The following is a 20,576-nucleotide window of genomic DNA, read 5'->3' as shown; positions in this document are numbered from 1 at the left end:
TAGCAACCTACATCACAATCTAGAATCTGAGGCATCCAGACCATGTGGCAAAGCTCCACTCAACACACTGGAGGTGGGAGCAATGGGGTTATTGCCACAGCTTAAGTAACCTTTTATGTGAGTTTCCATTTTTTTGTCCCATACCTATACAATTTACTTCAAGACAAGAGCACAATGACAACACTTACCGGCTGTGGAAACAGAGCGAATCCCGCTGGAGCGAGGCTTCAGCAACAGGCAGGTCGTGGCAAAACTATAACCGGACTTGCAGCAGTCGTGTTCACCAAGTACTGGCTCTCTTTGTCTAAGGGAGAAGACAACACATGCCATTTAGAATGCAAATCTTTGACAAAACGTTTCAAGAGCTGTTGTCCCCAGTTCATGTGTACTGCTGCTCTGCATTACAGTCAATAAACATGATGCTTTTCTTCAGTTCTTCCTTCACAATGTGTCAATAAAGAGCTGCTCCTGAAGATACCAACATGATTTCACATGGTCATGAAGCAGTTTCACAAAGTGATGCATTTGGCAGGTAAGAAGAGAAACAATGGTGCACAGACAAGTCACTGATTCATGGCAAGATGAGTCCAGACCAATTCAGGTGGTTACAGCCAAGTGCAATATTGAGGATATTTAATCATCACTGCCTCTGCACACCCGGACCCGGGGTGCTATCAGCATGGAGTTTGCACCTTATCCCTGTGCTCATCTGGGTTCCCTCCGTGTTCCTCCCACAGTCCAAAAGCATGCTGGTAGGGTAACTGGCTTCTAGGGAAATATGCCCTGCATGTGGCTGTGAGTGTGAATGTGCCCTGCGATGGACTGGAGTCCTGTCACGGGTGTACCCTGCCTTGAGCCCATTTCTTGCAGATACAGACTCCAGCAGCTCTACCTCGACCCTGAATTGGATGAAGTGGTAATAACATGGATGGGGCCTAAACACATCTGTACTCCACTTTGCACTACTGTGGCTGGCCTGAAGTCCCTTTACACCTGGAGTGCCACTCATTAATAGAATACAGTTCACAATCTTCACATCAGTGTTCATTATATTTTGTACAAAAAAGAAACACTATCCACGCTTGATAATGACTAACCATACTGAATAAATTATTTAATATAACCTGATCATTCATGACTAGAGTGACTGTCGCATGAGCCCTAACTCACCTGCTCAAGAAGAGTACTGGTCAGGTCATGAGGAGGCGATATGTTCTGCTGAATATCAAGCCTAGTGAAGATGAAGATAAAGAAAACAAAAGCACAAATGAACCCATATGTCCTCTATATTAAATTCATAACTCTGAGATGAGAAAGTGACAGTCAAAGGCCCTACTCACCAGACTTAGGACACATTGAACATGTAGGTTTCAGTGAGCAGCAAACAGGCACATGCTGGCCCAGGACCTAGGAGAAAGAAAATAAACTATAAGAAGTCCTTTAAGACGGTGACTGCAACCTTGAGTTCGGCAGGCACTGCAGATGTGCAGCTCGTACTGTGTTACCACACATGACACTAGCACACACCATTCACAGGAGACCCCCCTGCTGATGAGAAACATTAATCAGCAAACCAAACCGACATATATGAGATGTGTTAAATAAAATGTCAGTGCACTTGCTACACGGATTGTCACTTTCCTGATCGCTACCTGCAGCAAAGTGACTGATGTTTCTTTTGATGCTCAGTCAAGTTACAATTCTCTTTTTTTTGCCATGCTGTAAATATAATGTAGTTTCTCACAAATCATGCTAGAGTAGCATATTTGGGGATTATTGAAAACCAAAACATCCACAGATGCGATGAAAAAGACCACTCCTCGATCAATGCTGGATTCAGATTGGAAAAAAAAAGAATAATTAAACAATTGTGGCACAAAAAATGTGCACAGACTTTCAAAATCACTGATACCCTAGGGAGTATTCTCAGGAAGCAAAACCATTCTGTTTGTATTATTTCCATGCATAGAGCAAATATTAGTACAAACATTACTGAAAATAAGCTAGTTTCTCTTTACAAGTGGTGCTGGAGTAGAAAATTCGGGGTTTACTGAAAACCAAAACCTAGATCGAACCAAAAAGCTCGATCTACACTGGATTCGGACCAGAAACAATAAGAATAAACATGTGGCAAAAAAGAGGATTTCCCCAGGAAGCAAAACCTTTATTTGTATAACTTCTGTGTGGAGTGGACACATTCATACAAACAATGTTTAACAAGTAAAAACAAAAATCATCATTATTTCGTTCCAACTTCTTGAGGTCACAGTTCCAGCCACTGTATGGGAGACAGAAGTTCTGCAAAATGATGCCAATCAAAATGGACATTAATATTCAACATGGTTAACCTATAGAAAATGGTTTCAAATCCTTTCCTTGACAAGGAAACCTGGAAAACAAAAATTACAACAATTTCAATGTTCATATCAAAAGAACACTTCTGTGTGAATCCTTGGCAGGATACTGTTGCTCATTGTCTTGTGCTCTTAAGGAATTTCTAATCTGCCAATATATTACAGCCACATGAAGTCCACGTGTGACAGTCTAGCTGCTATCAAACTCCTCTTGTAGTGTTTGATGGCACCCTGGCTGCATGGTGCTACACTGCCCACGTCCTGGGCCCTCACTACCTGGCCTTCATGCAGACTCATCCTGAAGTGACAACATGCCAGCAGGACAGTGCGTGTTCTCCTGCTGCTCTTGTAAACCCAGCTGACGTGCAGGATGAGAACCAGACAGTCAAAGCCATGAAGGCCCTACTCACCAGACGAAAGCTCTGCAGGACACGTACATTTCAGCGACCAGCGAACAGGCACGTGTTTGTCCGGGATCTGGGAGAGAGAACCAAATCCCTCTAGACAGTGACCACGGCACGCTGCAAGACAGGCACTGCAGATGTGCAGCTTGGAATGTGTGTCCACACACGACACTAGCATGCGCCTTTCAAAGGAGACCCCCTGTTGATGAGAAACATTGAAGAGCAAAATGAATCAACTTTTTTTTCTGGTGCCTTTAATAAAATGTTAGTTCATCTGCTACACAGATCGTCGTTTTCCTAATAACCATCTGCAGCAAAGTAACAATTAAAGTAAAGTTTCCATTGAGGCTCAATATATTTACAGTTCTATTTACGAAAGACTACCAAAATCAGGGTTTATGTCCAGAAAAAAAACACCATGTCTCGATTTGCACAGGATTCAGAACCGAAAAAAACAAAAAGTTAAATAAGGGTGGCACATAAAAAGCACACACTTCCGGACATTACTTACTCTTGGTCTTCTTATGTAGCGAAGCCGTTTTGTTTGTATTATTCGTACACGGAGTGGAAACAACAATAAAACATTCGGAAATTACTCATGGTCTTCTCATGCAGCGAAGCCGTTTTGTTTGTATTATTCGTACACGGAGTGGAAACAACAATAAAACCTGGAAAAGAAAACATTAAACAGCTTCAAACTATTTGCAACATAAAAGACATTCGCCTTTATTTTCATCCACTACCGTTAAAGTATATTTAATAGCGTTTAATACGGAGATTATCTAAACCATTTCATTTCATTTTCCTTAAAATCGTACCACCACCAAACACACGCTGGGAATTCACACACACACCTGCAGTAATTCCGTCCCAGACTCCAGGCGTTCACCCCGTTCAAACAGCGCAGAAATGCACTGTTCATTCAATAAAATGACATCTTTCTGAAAAGTCTCGTACCTGAATGAAACCTCAAAAAAACATTACATTGTAGCCCGTTTGGGGTAGAAAGATTTTAAACTGTTTAAAAAGAGAAACACTACCTCGCAAACCGCCGGCGCTGCCATCTTGAATCAGACCCACGCGTGGAAGGGGGGAGAGAGCCGCGCTCGTGGGGAATTTATGTCAGGTGGCAGTGACGTAAAACGCCCCTAATTTCTGCAATTACGTCATTCGTCCCCTTTTTGTAAACCCCTTTTAGTACTTTAATCCCGTGCAATGTTCCCCATTCTTAGGGGTGTGACCTAGAATGGCCACCCCCCTAAAAATACCGGCCCGGTGCAGACCCGGCTGCTGGAAAACGCACTTCGCCGGTGGAGCGTGATCGGACCGTACCCGGGTTGGATTCGAACCCGCTCTGAGCGAAGAGGTGCCGGGGGGGCTCTAGGCTACTCTAAGCCACAGGGCTTAGAGCCTGGTTTTCAATAGCTGCAACACTGACTTTGCCCGCTACGCCACCTGGCCGGTGAACACGGCCTGAATTTGATCTTATTTGAGCTACACGCGGACAGTTATTAAATAAAAAAAAAGAAACAGTGGAATCACTGTTAATATAATGCCTTATGAAACTGGGTGGCTTTAAGCGGACCCCAGAGCAAGAAAAAATGTTATTCTGAAGAAAAAATTAAAACGTTTAAAAACATTATAAGTTTCATCATGTTCTCATATAGTAAAAAGTAAATCGCACTCTCTCAGCCTGATGCTATATGCAGTCTTATTCGGGGGTAACTGCTGCATTCATAAAGTTGCACGCTATATTCTTAGTCTTTTAGCAAAATATTTCCACTCATAATGCCAGTTGGATTGCTTCCAATTAAACAATTTTTTACACAATTAAAAAGCCTAGATTTGAAAGGGCCAATGCACGGCTTCATAATCTTGGTACCTTTTTTTCAATAAAAAACGGATGGCAGACCTTTCAGCTGGAGAGCTATAACCCAGCAGGCCTTTAAAATCGTGTTTATAGTTTGTGAAGAGTGTCACCTTTCTTGGGGCAGTTAGCACTGCTGCTTTGCTGCTCCCTGGTACAGGGTTCAATTCTGTCCTGGAGATGTCTTTCTGTGTGAAGTCTGCATGTTTCCCTCTTGTGTTGCAGGACCCTTGGTTGAGAGACACTGTGAGCAGGCACAGGACTTCATTAAATTGGTGACCGGTCAGAGACAGGACAGAGGAGGACCGAGAGACCCAGACAGACAACATTGTCAAAGCACTGGCCAGACACTGTCAGAGGTCAGGTCAGAGAACCTGGAAGAAGACCCACTACGTTGATAGATGACCTCATCCCCTTACCCACCTTAGGTCATGCAGCTTCGGGAGGATTGCTGCTAAACAGGAAATGTATATCAGATGACGTAGTTCAAGTAGGGAGCTGTGTCAGCATGCGTAGGCTGCAAAGGAACAAGTACAGGTTTACTTCATGCTGAAAAGAGAAGAAGAGAAACACAACATTTCGACTGTGGAGCCTTCTTTGGGTGCCTTGAAAAGTCTCGCCAAATAAGATTTTATATTTCTGGTAACACATCACTTACATCTTCCGTGCAGCAAGGTCCAGAGAAGACTGCGATTTGATCTTTCTACTGTGTCAATTCAAGATGTATATGGCTTGTTAAACATGTAAGTTCTCTCTTTATACTGTACCTCTTCCTCCATAAGTACCAACATTTCAAGTGCCATTTGCATTCAAAAAGGTATTATTTAAGGGTCAAAATATGCTTCTTAAATCTCTGCTACATTATTTTAAAAAGATTTAAGAAGTTTTTTATTAACACTTTTTAAAAAGAAGCATAGACACAATTACAATTATTTTACAAATGCCATCTAAACCATTTTCTCAATTAAAAACAAAAGATTCATGCTTCATGGCGTGTTGTTTTATCTTGAAAGGGTCACAGCAACCAAGACCAGTTCTAGGATATCTTCTGGATCTTGAAAAGACAGGGTTTTCCAGCAGTCTTCAGCAGTCTGGATTCAAGCTTAGACTGAGATTTCAAACCTTTTTAGTGCTACTGATGGATTGAACAGTCCCACGTGCTTCGTGATCTTAGCCTTCTGTTCAGGGTTGTTGGAGGAGTTAACACATTGCACAAATGGCTGAGCAGAAACAGCTCTCGACATCCACAAAATACACAGAAGCTCACATTTGGAAAATATGCTTTTTGATTACTGTCAAGGCAAATATTAATTCCAATAATGCCAAACGCAGATGCAAAGTTTAAAGCTATGTTCAATATGACCAGTCTAAGTATACTGTACGTCTTGCTGAAGGTACTGCAGCATTATCGATTCACAGTATCAGGTTTTTTACTGCACAATCTTAAACTCTGACAGTTGTTGAATCAGGCTTATCATCTGCTCTATTCAGTTCCTTGCATTTTGCTGTATTTCAATATATATGATGTAAATAGAGCTTTTTTGCACTCCTTGTAGATTAGCCATTTCCCTTTCATCTTCTACAAATATTTTCAAATATTTCATTTTGGAGTCCTTTTACAGCATCATTTATAGTGGCAAGGTGGTGCAGAGGTTATCATTGCTGGGGCTCTGGATTCAGTACCTGGGGTGCTGTCTGTGTGGAGTCTGTCTGTTCTCCTCATGTTCACATGGGTTTCCCTCAGGGGCTCCGGTTTCCTCCCACAGTCCAAAGACAAGCCGGTAGGATTACTGGCTTCTGGGAAAGTGTGTGTGTGTGTGAGTGAGTGTGTAGGTGTGGGTGAGTGTGTGTGTGTGAGTGAGTGTGTGGGTGTGTGTGGGTGTGTGTGTGGGTGAGTGTGAGTGTGAGTGTTTGTGTGTGCGTGCCTGCCTGTCCTGGGATAGATTTGCTTCTTGTCCAGGGTGTGTCCTGTCTTGCACTGTTTATTTACAGGCAGCAGTATTATGCTCCTGCTGCCTGTACTGAACAAATTGGTGGATAGATGGATAGTGGTTTACTGTTTTCCTTTTTGTTGCACTGCAGAAAAAATATTTTTTACTTCATTACTTTCCAACATGTCCCCTCTAGCCTATCTAGAGATTTTTTATGTGCGCTTCCAATTCCCTGTGCTCATTTTCTATAACCGAACCTTCTTTTTGAATATCCCTATGATGCTCTTTCTTTCTCCTAATCTTTTTTAACTCTTATTTACCTGCCTTTCCTCTGTGAGTGATGCCATATGCACAGTGCAGTGGGCTCTGCTTTAAAGGAGAAGTCTTCCGCAGCAGTACCTCATGTGCACCAAAGCCAACACACTCAGTCTCTAATTATGAAAAAATTATTGTTGTGAATGTAAACCCCACACGATTACATGAAAATAAACAATTGGAAAAGGCAACAAATATTAAAAACAGGAAACAGGCCAAAGACAAAATTAAAATAGACAAGTAACACATCAAAAATGAGATTTGAAGAGGCAATTCACAACAACAATGGAAACAAAGCATTGTGTGCTTTTTTCCCTCGCTGCTTGTATTTTCTTGCATCCAAACATTGAAGTGAGATGCAAACACATCTGCATCGTTTTTAAATGACCAAAATCCCCAGAGCGCTCCTGTTGTGGAAGTCAAAAAGCATCTGAACTGCAGCTAATGTGTGCTAGTCTTGTTGGGAGAGGGAAATGAGCTTTGAAATGATCTCACTGCACAGGCAGGTAACCTCTTCATCACCCAGCACTGAGCACCAAGAGCCGTCTGAGCCACATCTGTGACTTCATGCCAAACCAGGGAAAAAGAGACCAGAAGAATAGTTGAAGATAATGTTGAAGAATAGCAACATAGTGGTGGAAATGAAACGACACATGTAGCATAGCTACTGTTTGGTAATTTATGATATATATGTAAATATACAGCTCGTGGATGGAATCAGAGTGTATTGTAGTGTTGCTGATTGATGCCCGATGGAACCAGAGACCAGTAAATGGTTTGGAGCGTGGGAGGGTGTGTGGGGTGCTTATTTGCTTTCCCTGCAGTCCTAATGAAACTCAGTCATTAGTTTATCCAAATCTGATAGCGTTAGCTGCGTGCAGATGATTTCCAAACATTCTGCTCGATTCACCCATTCAGAACGAACTCCCAGGTTCAAGCAAAGCAGCCCTGCTGGACCAGAGGCCACAGCTGGACGCTGCGGTGGTGAAAATCGGAGACTGGGACCCGGAGACACTTTATTACACTGTGGGGAGCGCCAGTGAGTCCTGCGGTGACTGTTGATTCTTAAATCAACCAACTACTAGAAACCTAATGATGAAAATAAACCAGATATGCTTCTCTGGATTGCAGTTTTTCCTGTTTTTTTTCATTCAGCAAGAGTAAAGGACTCGCAAGAGAAGGCCATTCTTCTAGTCTTGTTGATCTTTCCCAATAGTTTACAGATCATGCAGCGAATCAAAATCCAAAGCCACAGACTGCCTCAGTATCTAACATGGTCACAGTATGCCATCAAAACGGACATGGAGACACCCATCCATTTTCAAACTGCTTTATCTGATAGAGGGTTGTGGAGGAGCCAGAGCCTATCCCAGCAAGCAATAGGCATAAGGCTGGTGTGTGAGCACAAATCCTCCAGAAACACCTGTTACAGGAGGACAGGTGACTGTTTAAACTACCAGCATATCTTTGAAACTGTGGGAGGACACTGGAGCACCCAGAGGAAACCCACAAGAACACGGAGAGAACATACAACCTCCACACAGACAGCACCTCAGGTCTAGAATTGGACTCTGGACCCCAGCGCTGCGAGACTGCAATGCTAACTACTATGCCACCGTGCTGTCCTGGACAATGAGACATGAAGGACAAAGGAGTAACTTCCTGTGCACAACTACGTGTACATAAAGTAAATCAGCCATTTTAGCCATTTTTCCCTCTGCGTGACAAGTTTTCATTAATGCACAATGAATAGAAAATGATAATTTAGTGGTCAGACACAGCAGTGACCACTCAAAGCCACTTCAGTGTACAGTATATACAGCCCTGTACATTAATGGAACAGTCCTGGAAACTAATGGAACAAACCAGTTATCCTTGCGGTGCCTTGCCCTTGATATCTGCAAGACGGTTTATGTAAGGCCCTGCATGATGTTGCCAGATTCAGGCATTACAGGTTATTGCCCACTCATTCTGTTTAGTGAGAAGACCTGCACAAAATATTATTTCAAACAGCATAAGAAGATTCATTTTGTCTCTTCATGCCAAGTGCATTCGCCTGCCTACCCTTGAACTAACCCACAGGAAAAATTGCAGAATACCCCTCCGATGACAATATAAATTACATTTATGCAGAGGTTCCCACATGTGCACACATACACAGACTCCCTCCTGTTAGATGCTTTTGTAACGCCTCATTCGCTAAAGGAATCGACAGCGGCCATGAACTCCTGAATTATTCATTGGCACACTTAATGCTAGTAAATGATTTTTCCATTGCAGAAAGATTCATTTCAGGAGCAGGGGTGGAAAAGCAGAAAGCAGAAAAAGAAGTGAATGTGTTTATTATGCTAAAGTCAGAGGAGAAAAAATGCCAGAGAAGGGCAACGGGTTTGCAGGAGAGTTCATAATTCAGGAGGCTTTCTTTCCTCCGGTGAAACAAATCTGAATGCAGGGAGCGAGCTCTCGCATGAGTGGAATCATGAAGGCGTTCTGCGCTTCCTGACCCTCGCTGGAAGAGAGTTTGTCTTCAGCAGGAGCCTGTCCCCCTTAATGACGGCTGCATCTGGAAATTCGAGAGCTTTGTAAAATCAACTGTCTGGCAAAGACTATCAGAGTGACAAAAAGCTCCATTTGTGGAAAAAAGAAAGATTGCTATCTTCTATTTTATTGCTATTTGCTTGCTGCGCAAAGAGTAACTCAAATGTGTGTCTTTTATGCTATCTGTACCATAACAGAATCACATCCCCTGTAATGGAACCACTTTTAAATCTGAAGAGACAGCTTAGAAAGGCCGAATGATTCTAATCTCTCTTGAATCTTGAAAGATATGAAAGCATAACACTGGCGAGAGAGGAATCAAGGAAAATAAAATACTGTTTTAAACTTATTTATTGTTTCTGCAAGAAATGTTCCAGTTCAGTATTGCTGTTCCATGCTCCGAAATGGTAAAACACTACAAATGCACCCTTAAAAAGAAAAAAAATCAATGCACACAAAAACAGGCCACTCACAGAAATTGAGGAGGCAAGAAGCCAGAACTGCTACTAGAAAAAATGGAATAAATAAATCAAAACACAAAGAGTTGTCCCAAATGGGTAAAACTGATACAGAGTTCTATATAAACACCAAACTATGTGTATAGGCTGCAGCTACACCAATACCAACTGTGCAGTAAGGTGTATAATTAAGATACTGAAGAGAGCAAAATGTTGGCCGCACCTAAAAACTGTGTCAAGAGCTCATACCATCACAAAGCCCTAATGAGCCTAAAAAAACACTAATCAGAGTCAACCACGTCTGTACAAACTGGAGTACTGTATACGACTGGGCCCTAAAAAGATAATACACACAGACCCAGTATCTGACGGGGGTGACAGAAAACAAGGAGAAATAGACCCTGATGGAGTACAGTCGCAGAGACTACAGGCTGGACACAGAAACTGGACAACACAGGCAGACCTGGCTGTCCAGAGAGGATCACAGGCCCACACTGCCTCTCCTACACTCTCTCACATAGCTGTCCTGCTCTACTGCTTGTTTGAACACCCTGTATAATTGATCTTCTGCATGACTTGTTATTCAAATGTTACTATTTCTGGAGATTCTGAAGCACAGAGTATTAATCACGACAACCCATCATGCAGCCAGTTCAGACCTCACTGGGCACAAGGCTAGGCTCTGCTCAACAGTTTTACACGTTATGCCCTGGAGAATATATCAAAGTTTCACTAATCAACTTCAGTCGGTATGGCTAGTGGGTAAAAACTGCAATCGCAGAGAGAGCATGTAAACTCCACCTCGCTGCAGTCAGAAGTCAGACCCAGGACTGAGCGGGCTGTGCAGTATTAACTCGCGCCCCAGCATGCCACCCCAAGAAAGGACACCATTGTAAAATACTGAGCCCTGGAAAAAAATAAAATTAGGGCTAACAAGAAAACATACAAATGAGATGTGGCTCGCCGTTAGAAAACGAACTGACCAGAGCGTCTCATCCAGTCCTCTCTTGAGAGAAGCGAGAGTATCGTCTTAAAACAAAACACGGCTGGATAGCTTGTTTCCGAATCCCAAAACCCTTTGGATAAAAATATTGTCCTCTGCTGTGGGTGGTTTTCACTTCTTTGCGGTGGGCATTAAGAAGCTTGATGCATCATAATAAAGCAAAACAAAGCAATCATTACCTACAACACAGTTACTGAAAAGATACATGCTGCAGGCCCAAGACAATATTTGCAGTAGGCACTATCGTGCTGCCCTAGATTTAGAGCAAATATTCCATTAGAACTAGTTTTATTTGGAGTGGTAAATGACCACAAATTACTCTGACAGCTCTGTATCTCTCCAAAGCTCATGGTGGCTTGTCTGGTCCTAATTTTAAATACAATTACTGGGTTTCCAGCTGAGGGTATTTTGAACATTACATTCTGAATTATTAACCACATGAAGTCCAGTTGAGGAGGCATTAATTAAACCAATAAGACGCTGGGATTTTTCATGTACTACTTTTAAAGGCAAGCCATTTCCCTTAAAATGGGCTCAATTATCGCAGACTCCCTGGATTTGTTCAGGAAACGTTAACTGCAATTTGGTAGTTTTGCAACATTTCACAAGCTTTCACCGATTTCGAAGACGTTTCTTTTATCGACTAGCTCTCACCTCTTCACCTGCCAGTCCTGGTCCATGGGAAATGTTCACACTCCGGGCGGTGTTCAGGATAGTGACGGATTGTACCTGTTCCAGTTTCAAAAAGAGTGTTACTCTTATTCTGGGCTCTCCAAGTCCATGCAGTCACGATCAGGTCTTTTGCCCCCATAGTTCTTAATGGGACACTGATTTCCTCTCATCTACGTGCAGACTTAATTACCCCAGCTAACACGACCAAAAAAGCTTTCTACTTCTTCATACACATTTTCTGTATTATGTTTAAAATTAGGTGGCATGTGGTTAGCATTGCTATCTTGTAACACGAGGGCCCTGGGTTCAATTCTGAACCTGGGGTGCTCTCTGTATGGAGCTTATATGTTCTCCCCATGTTTGCATGAGTTTCCTCTGGGTGCCCTGGCTTCTTCTCACAATCCAATGACATACTGGTAGGTTAATTGACTTCTTCCCCTGACTTTTCTTCAGCTGCTTACACAATCTAACTGCCTGTAAACGAACCATTATAAAAAATGATCCAATTATAGATCAACCCCTATCTAATTTTCTGGTACAGTTAATTCCTTGCAAGAAAATCGCAGTGGGTAAAAGTTAGAGATATCCTTTCTTCCGAGGTAATAACTAACTGTGGCGCACGCCAGGATGTGTGAGTTCACTACTGTTCTTTGGTCTCTAGACGATTCTTTGTGTTGCCAGTGGTCCAAACTAAGTCCAAAACCTTACTTTCTCTGATGAAGGATAACAATGACCCCAGCCTATATCACAGCAGCAAGACAGTCTGCTTGCATGACATGACCATGTGATGGTGAAAGTCACAGCTTTGGCCAGGGGGACTGTCTAAGGTCCTGCAGTTCAGAGCGAGAGTGTGGGGTGGGGGGTAGATCTGTCAGGTGTTGACATAGAGCCTGTGTAATTATAACCAGCAGCCATATCACCCTGCAACTCTCAACTGGCAACCCACTGAAGTTAAGCAGGTGTGAGCCTGGTCAGTAACTGGATGGAGACCTCCTGGAAAAAACTAAGGTTGCTGCTGGAAGAGGTGTTAGTGGGGCCAGCAGGGGGCGCTCACCCTGTGGTCCATGTGGGTCCTAATGCCCCAGTATAGTGATGGGGACACTACACTGTAAACAGGCGCCATCCTTCGGATGTGACGTAAAACCGAGGTCCTGACTCTCTGTGGTCATTAAAAATCCCAGGGCGTTTCTCGAAAAGAGTAGGGGTGTAACCCCGGTGTCCTGACCAAATTTCCCATTAGCCCTTACCAATCATGGCCTCTTAATAATCCCCATCTAAGAATTGGCTTCATTACTCTGCTCTCCTGCCCACTGATAGCGGATGTGTGGTGAGCGTTCTGGCGCACTATGGCTGCTGTCGCATCATCCAGGTGGATTCTGCACATTGGTGGTGGTGGAGGAGATCCCCATGACCTGTAAAGCGCTTTGAGTGATGTGTCCAGAAAAGCGCTATATAAGTGTAAGCAATTACTTTTATTATTATAGGACACCTGTGCTGTTCTTTCACCAGTCCAGCTGCTGGGCTCAGTGCTAATGCAGATCAACATGGAGAAGGTTAAAAAAAAGACTTGCAGGGAGTTTCTTTTCTACTGCATTATTAGTTTTATTAGTAGCAGTAGGATCCAGAGAGGAGTATAACTGCTGTGATTGTAGTAGTTTGTCATTTGGAGGCTCCTGGGTCTCTAAGAGCAAGTACATGAGTGTAGCTCAGTAGGGATCTGGGTGTAAAAGGTCTAAGACAGGTGATGCGGAGCAGATCTCTGAGGAGACGTAGAACCTCTCTCTGCAGCCTCCAAAACAACCCCAGTAGTTAGACTTCTTCATCTCAGTGGGAGCTGGTCGGCTCTTTGATTAGCAAGTTGACCTCAAACTCTATACCTAATGTTTCAAAAATGAACATTCATAACATTTTCTGATTAGGTGTTATTCCTAGTAACTAGCAGTTTAAGGAAGCATGTGGCTTTGTGGAGATAATATTGTATTTACAATAGCTTACAGCATTAGTGAACACCTCCAGTCCTATAGAGCCACAATAAAGCAATTGTGTTCTCACCACTTAAGCAAATGATTTGTGCAATTGAGTTCTTTAGGGATCATTTGAACATTTTTTCAATGAAAATCACAACACCTTTCACATAGCTTTCAAGGACCACAGCTGGCCATTTCTGGCTTAATTGAACCAATTAACTTACTAAATTAATCACCACTCACATATGCTCCATGTTTTTTACTAATTGATGATGTTGCGACAACCTGCTGGATAGCGGCTCTCCAGGACCAGGGCTGGACACTCTTTGCCTAGACGAGGGAGAAGAGAGCTTGTCCAATAATGTGTATTTTTAATAGACACCTCTGACACCTGCCTATTCTCCTCCCTGTCCTTTATTTTCTATTGGTAAGACTTGTGCTGACTGAGGGGCTAATAATCTGACACTATGTATTATACAGCCGTACATTTGCACTGAGTCACCAAAGGGTTCCCAGTGTCATGCTTAATTCATATTGCAGCCAAGCCTAAGCACCCACATTGCACCTGTGGGACCCAGATGTCTTCTTTCATTTAGCATTTAGGCTAGTCAGCTTTACAGTAACTGTTACATGCATGCCAGGTCCAGGATACTGTGTCTCCATTATCCTCAAAGAGTATGGGTACTATCGGGGTTACTGCAACTTTAAATCCAGTCTATGAACTAGAAAATGATCCATTTCCACCGGCTGGGGGATTTGGAAGATATTGTTGGCCCTGACTGCTTCTCTTATAAATCAAAATCATTTGTGCTCAAAATGAGAGGCAATTTGATTTCAGCATGAGCTGGTACCCTGGGTTCAGTTCTGGACCTGAGGTACTATCTACATGGAGTTTGCATGCTCCCCCTGTGTTTGTGTGGTTTTCCTCCAGGTGCTCTGGTTTCCTCCCATGGTCCAAAGACTTCTGGGCAAGACCAAGGTGTGTTCCATCCTGCCCCCGTTGCTGGCTGGGATAGGCACTCGTGCAGCCCTGAAATTGACATTTTCTTCCTGCTTAGAAAATAGATGGATGATATTTTCCTCTCTTGTGGTTTTTGGTTATAAAAGTATTTCAGAAAACAATTTTAAAGACTTTGGTTTTTGCACCCCAGTGGTCTGCTCCACAGTAAGCGAATAGGATAACCACTTTGACTATAGGTTCGAGATGGGTTTGATTGGTGACGAAAACGGCCACTTCTAGAGAACGCTGGGAGACAACTCACGCGAGGTGTATCCCCCACAATGTCCTGAAACAGTCATGTTACAACCAGCCATGGCCACCCTGTGGGGGTTTATGAGTGACCACTCCACTTATGGTCCAGTGGCTGTTCCTGATAACGTCATCCCCACCTCTCTGCTATTTCTTAGGTGTCACGTACCACTCGATACTATGCTGGAAATTGAGAATCTTTAGTCTAAAAATAAAAGCATGACAGATATTGATGCATTTAGTAAACAGGCCAAGCAATTCCGTGCTCATTCCTCTGCTTTATAGTGTCATTTGCATTTCTGTGGTTTGTGCAAATGACAAGATAAAACAGCCTTGTGATGCTGATCCCTTCCGGAACCGGCCTGATTTCCCTGGGCAGAGCTGCGCTGCTGCTGGCTGTCCGTCTGCCTGCGCTGCCTGTCTGCATCCTAACCCACCGCCTCTCGCTGTCACCCTCCCCCCCGCCGGAGGGACGAGTTCTGTTAACGGTTAAGAAAAACGCAATTTGCATGCGCAGAAGTGGCGGTCTGATTCGATTAGGATCAACATTTGTTTTCTCGTTTCATACTCAGCCTTCAAATATTACAAACCAGGATAAATATCATGACAGAAATAAAATTGCCAGCCGTGCCCTCCAGTCATTGCAACTAATTGCCAACTGCTAGGATGCAGTGGTAAATTCTCGCACCTCTTTTCAAACTCCATTACGGTGACAGATTGTTTCAACAGCATGAAGCGGGTCTTGATATTTATACACATTTTGAACAGTAATATGACAGCCTATATTCCTCTGCTCCCCCTGCAGAACCCTTGTCAGCAAACACAGCTCTTACGTCTCTGCAGGCAGAGTCACCCAGGCCTTGCATCTGCGTGAAAAACGAACTTTGTCTATCTTTTCATTCCCCGACTCTGTCACGTTGTGGGGAAGCGTGCGGCACCCGGAGAATAAAGAGGCGCTTTGTTTTTCAAGTTAATGAGAAGTTCAAGCAAGATCTAAAATCAAAAAGAACCTGCTCAGGGGGCACACAATCTTATTCAAAGCAACTTCCACAACTGGAGGTGACCTAGGTACAGTATGCATCAATAATTACGCCTTCAGCAGCAAAAGAATCTCAGTTTTATGACTCGGAGAAAGAATGAAACACAAGGAACTAGCTGGGAGCTAAATCAGGATAAAATCACTGAGCTCCTCAGCACAATAAGCCATCGAGCGATCATTTCATTTGCTTCAGCTCACCGAGGGAACAGTTAGCCACGAAGCTCTTTACTGAATTAAACGGCTGTTGTTCGGTTACAGGTGACCATGTGGGCACAGAGTTCTAGGAGAAATAAGATCTCTGAGGGACTCAGGCCTGATGACCCTCCACTCCAAGCAATGGGCAATCCCATGACAATCTCTTCCGGCCGAGGCTGGGGATCCTCTGTGGCCCCGGTTTTTATTCTCCGCTCCCTTTAAATAAGCGCACGGGACTTGTACAATGCAGCTGTGCGCAGACTGGAGAAAAGTGCTTGAGAGCAAGTATGGGATGACGACCATTGCATGTCGCTGTACTTAAATGGCGAAACGGAGAACTTTCCGGGTATTTTTCTCTGGGGCGAGTGTAGAATCGCTGGTTTAGTTTTAAGTCGGTATCTAGTGGGAGAAAATGAGATGCACAGACAAGCTCCTCCGACACCCCCTCCTGCAGGATCATCTATCACCTGGCGCAACATGAGCTCCACGGCGCCAGGCCTCGCGGAAGGGGACTGCGAGATTCCTATCAGAGCCGTCAGGACCACAGGCCTCACTCGGCGCTCTCGCCCCCGGGAATTATGTTTGATGCAGGAAAGGGAAGATGGTTCGATGCAGGTAGAAAGGAAATGTATTCACAAAGCAGGAGGCCACATACTTCCGGTTTCCCAGTTTCTTATTCTCCCCTTCATCAATGTCCTCGTTAGATAAGCCGGCAGTGATTTATGCTGAACCCTGCTGGTAGTCAACAGATAATAGATTCCATGTTCATTTCATGAGGCTGCTGCTGGCACGGCAGGCCTCGGCGTAACGAGTTATTTGAAAGCAAGCGCACCACATCCCTGTCTTTTCAGCACCCGAGGTAAAGTGCCTTTCCTTTCTGATCACCTTTCGGTAAAACTACACATTAAGGTCAATGTTAAGAAAAGCCTTAAAATAAACGTTTTTCTGAAGTTTCACCTGAACACCTGCATTCTTTTACCCTTCCTATATTGTCAGGGGGCCTTGCTGTGTTAGAATTATGAGCTTATTGCTGCTGGTGGTAGGAAATAGACCGAAAGAAAGGAGGAAAGGCAAAAGAGAGAAATTATTCTTTTCTGTTTCAGCCTTAAAAATAACACCCCACCCTCCACAGCCTCTTAAAAAATAAACCCCAAGCTTTTCTGAAAGTAATGGAAGTGGGAGACAGAGAAACCTGTAGGAAAAGTTCAGAAGACGAAGGACAGACCTGATCTGAACTTGCTGGGGGATTAGACTGCATCCCTGATGCTTCGTTTCCATTAGCTCTCAATTTGGAGACGGGCTGCACTGCGCAGCAGTTTACTAAATTACTCAGACAACAGGCTATTACAGCTAAGAAGAAAAGACCCGGCTCCGATTCAGGGGGATATTATCACAAAGAAGGTGTTTAAATGCAAAAACAATATTTTAACACTTGAATGTTAAGCTTTGCTTTCTCTTCCTCCCAATTTGATGCCTTCATTATAATTCTGTGCTACAGTATATCACAGGATGCAGACGCCCTGTAAAAACCCACTATAGGTCTATCAAAGGTGAGCTTGCTTCAGTGATTGATTGCTGAGGTGAATGTTGGATTCATGCTGGAGATATCATATCTCATTGTCAAGTATAATCCATTTAGAACCAGATTGCTCCCTACTGAGCCTAGGAATAATGCACATAGATACTTCCCTTGCCAGCACCAATCTTACAGAACTAGAGCATCTTGACCTGTCCTTATATCCAGCACACTGTGTGCACTAGCAATACTATTTTGTCCATGAAAGGCTTCTCTTTTAGAATTACCACAGCCTCTTCCTAAGTACTATACAAGTCCTTATGCCTAGAGGCTTAAAAAACACAATCAATGAGTATTTGAACCGACAGCATATTGCATTTTAAATGCCTCTTAGTTATGAATCTGTTACGCCCAAGCCTTTTTGAATGAAAAACAGTGGAACACCAACACCCAAACCATCCTCGATCTTATTGTCACACCGCTGCCCTCTGAGAAAAACACATGAGTATCACCACATAAAGCTGGAGACTAGGATTGGGAAGCTGTGAGCCTGATCTCCCAAAAAATGTTCCAAAACAAAGTAGAGAGAAAGCCATCCCGTGACTTCTGAATTAAGTAAACACGGTAGGCTATAAAAGGAGTTGAGATAAAGTCTGAGGGTTGCATGTGGCGCTGGCTAAACTGGCCCTGGTGTGCCTTTGTGTCTGCCCTGAGATGGACTGGTGTCCTGTCCAGGGTGAACCCTGCCTTGTGCCTGTTGTTTGCCGGGATGGGCCCTGGATAAACGGATTAGAAAGTGGATGGATGGAGGTAGACGAATAAACAGGTTTTAATATAAATGTCTCTGAAGGACGGAAACTTTAAAAAGCTGTTTTGCGGTCATAGTGACTTGGCATCTCACAGATCTCCACAGGCCTCAGAGCCGGCGAAATTTTTAGAGGGCTGCCATCAGCTTTATTATAGCTATTGATGTTCACCAAAGCAAAGTTCAAAAGCTCAGAGCTTTTATTGAAAATTGCAAGATGGTAAAAAACCTTTTAACATCTCCCACCACGTGCGCTGAAAGCACTGAGAACTAGATAGAAAGACAATAATTTGCCCTGTTACTGCCAGGTGACTGAATTTGCTGCAATTTTTGCAATTTTTGTTTTTTAGCCCTTTATCCCCGGCACATCATTTTATTGCTAAATGAAGAGACACCTGAAATGGTAGGTACAAAAATAGCCTTGATTATTCCTGGAAAACCCAGGAAGCTCAATCAGGGGCAGCGAGAGAGAAATGATGCCCCCGTCACAGGAGCTCGGATACCCCAGCGGCGCAGGGCTGCAAGGAGGGGTGTGCAGATCAGGTGACGCCAATGGCGACAGCACTCGGGGGGGGGGGGGCTGTCAGTCACCACCCACTTAGACAACGACAGTGGGGGGAGGAATCTCTCAGCCAGTGCCCTTGTTACCAATAGGTGTTTTTTTAACAAAAGCGACAAAAAAACGATTTTGTCTCTCCCTATGGGTCTGTTGCTTCTACTAACTTTCATTATCTTCGGAACACATCCCTCATCCTGGGTGTTCAAATGAAACTGGAATCTTTAAGGAGGAGGGGTTGGGGACGGGGGGTAGAGAGGTGGGAGTCAAAAGAAAAGGGAATTCTCCCAGAGCTCTGGTTTTAATTGTGACAGTAATTATCTTCTCTCTTGATGGGAAAGAATCATTCAGCATCCATCAATCTGTGCTTCATTAGTGATAATAGCTGTTCCACAAGCTCTTCAGATATGCCCGGAAATTACACTATTAATATCGGAATAAACGTCATGCCGAACTGCCGAATGAAAGATTTGTTTTATTTAAAAAACTTTCTGCTGGTAACGGTTCAGAATAAGAGTCTGTCCCATACAGCACGGAGGCCAGCATCTGAAAGCCTCGTGAAAATAAAACCTTGGAATAACTCTCTTCTCCAATTCTTTGTGTCTTTGATCTCTTGGGAGATGGACACATGGTGGCACACTGGTTAGCACTGCAGTATTGCTGCCTTGTAGCCCTGGGACTCTGGATTCACTTCCTGGGATGCTGTTCTCCCCCTGTTTGTATGGATTCCCTCTGTGTGCTCTGGTTTCCTCCCACGGTCCAAAGACATGCTAGTGGGTTCATTGGCTTCTGGGAAAATTGGCCCTGGTGTTTATCTGTGTGTCCTGTGATGGACTGGCAACTTGCCCATGATGTCTCCTGTCTTATACCTGTTGCTTGCTGGGATAGGCTCTGGCAACTCTGTACAGGATAGAGCAATCAAGAACAGGGTGGATGGTTCAGCTATGATATAAGACAGCAAGGCCTTCACCAGAAGTAGGCTTTTATCTGATTTTCTGTTTAATTCACACAAAGAGCCCCCTCTTCCATCTGGACTATAGTGTTACTGTTTAATGATGTCACTTCAGATAGTACTAATCCCTCGCGTGCCGCCTGACAGAGTGGAGCGAGGCCGGAGGGAGTGGGAAGACCAGGGCAGAGCGGAACAGCGAGCGAGGGATCCCTTCGCAGAGATGGGTGTGGGCACGTGAAAGACCCGTGTGCCAGGGAAGGCAAATGACTGATCCCCTCGATTTGCTGGATGACCTCAATATGCCAGACTTCCAGCAGGTATAAAATAGCAACAGGCAAGGAGCCATATGGTCACAAACGCAAAAAAAAATGTATACAATAGGTTTGGTGTTGATTTTCTTCACGCTATAATGGAATCGTGAATAAACTCTAAAATGTTAGACTGTGGGCAGTTCTGTGGCGCAGTGATTAGCAGTGCTGCCTCACAGCTCTGGGGCGTTCTGCGGCCCAGGGTTCAATTCCTGGGGTGCTCTCTGTGTGTTTACATGTTCTCCCAGTGCTGGCTTCTGGGTAATCGGCTCCCAGGGAAGACGGAGCCTGGCGCGTGTGTGTGCGTGTTTGTGCTTCCCCTGCCTCGTGCCTGTTGCTTCCCAGGATAGGCTCCAGCTCAGATAGGCGGTTATTGAAAGTGAGCCTTTGAGGATGACCCCTGAACACCAGCTCGACCCAGGCTCTGCATGGCCTGCAGGCTGGCCA

At 43.9% G+C, this 20,576-nt stretch overlaps 1 protein-coding gene across 8 annotated transcripts in view; it reads right to left on the bottom strand.

Annotated features, from left to right (window-relative positions):
• The window catches only part of LOC148640924 (uncharacterized), a 36,648-nt gene that overhangs the window by 459 nt on the left and 15,613 nt on the right, over window positions 1–20,576 (bottom strand). For 3 of the 8 annotated variants that reach the window (XM_088619529.1, XM_088619530.1, XM_088619528.1), the window contains 9 exons: window positions 11,525–11,599; window positions 6,309–9,434; window positions 5,049–5,142; window positions 4,739–4,869; window positions 3,270–3,426; window positions 2,765–2,957; window positions 1,341–1,407; window positions 1,171–1,231; window positions 189–304 (listed from right to left, as the gene is read on the bottom strand). Coding sequence is in view for 4 of the 8 variants with exons in the window: in XM_088619524.1 (XP_088475650.1) it covers window positions 5,098–5,142; window positions 11,525–11,599; window positions 13,753–13,839 (207 nt within the window). In the remaining 4 variants the exon portion in view is untranslated. Of the gene's footprint in view, window positions 1–188; window positions 305–1,170; window positions 1,232–1,340; window positions 1,408–2,143; window positions 2,390–2,764; window positions 2,958–3,269; window positions 3,427–4,738; window positions 4,870–5,048; window positions 5,143–6,308; window positions 9,435–11,524; window positions 11,600–13,752; window positions 13,840–20,576 lie in introns of those variants that run through there. The other 5 variants (XM_088619524.1, XM_088619526.1, XM_088619525.1 and 2 more) reach the window with 5 other exon arrangements.

Source organism: Lepisosteus platostomus, chromosome 25 (genome assembly GCF_059453375.1).
Source record: "Lepisosteus platostomus isolate fLepPlt1 chromosome 25, fLepPlt1.hap1, whole genome shotgun sequence".
In the NCBI taxonomy this organism is placed as follows: domain Eukaryota; kingdom Metazoa; phylum Chordata; class Actinopteri; order Semionotiformes; family Lepisosteidae; genus Lepisosteus; species Lepisosteus platostomus.
This window is presented reverse-complemented; position numbering and strand designations above follow the sequence as displayed.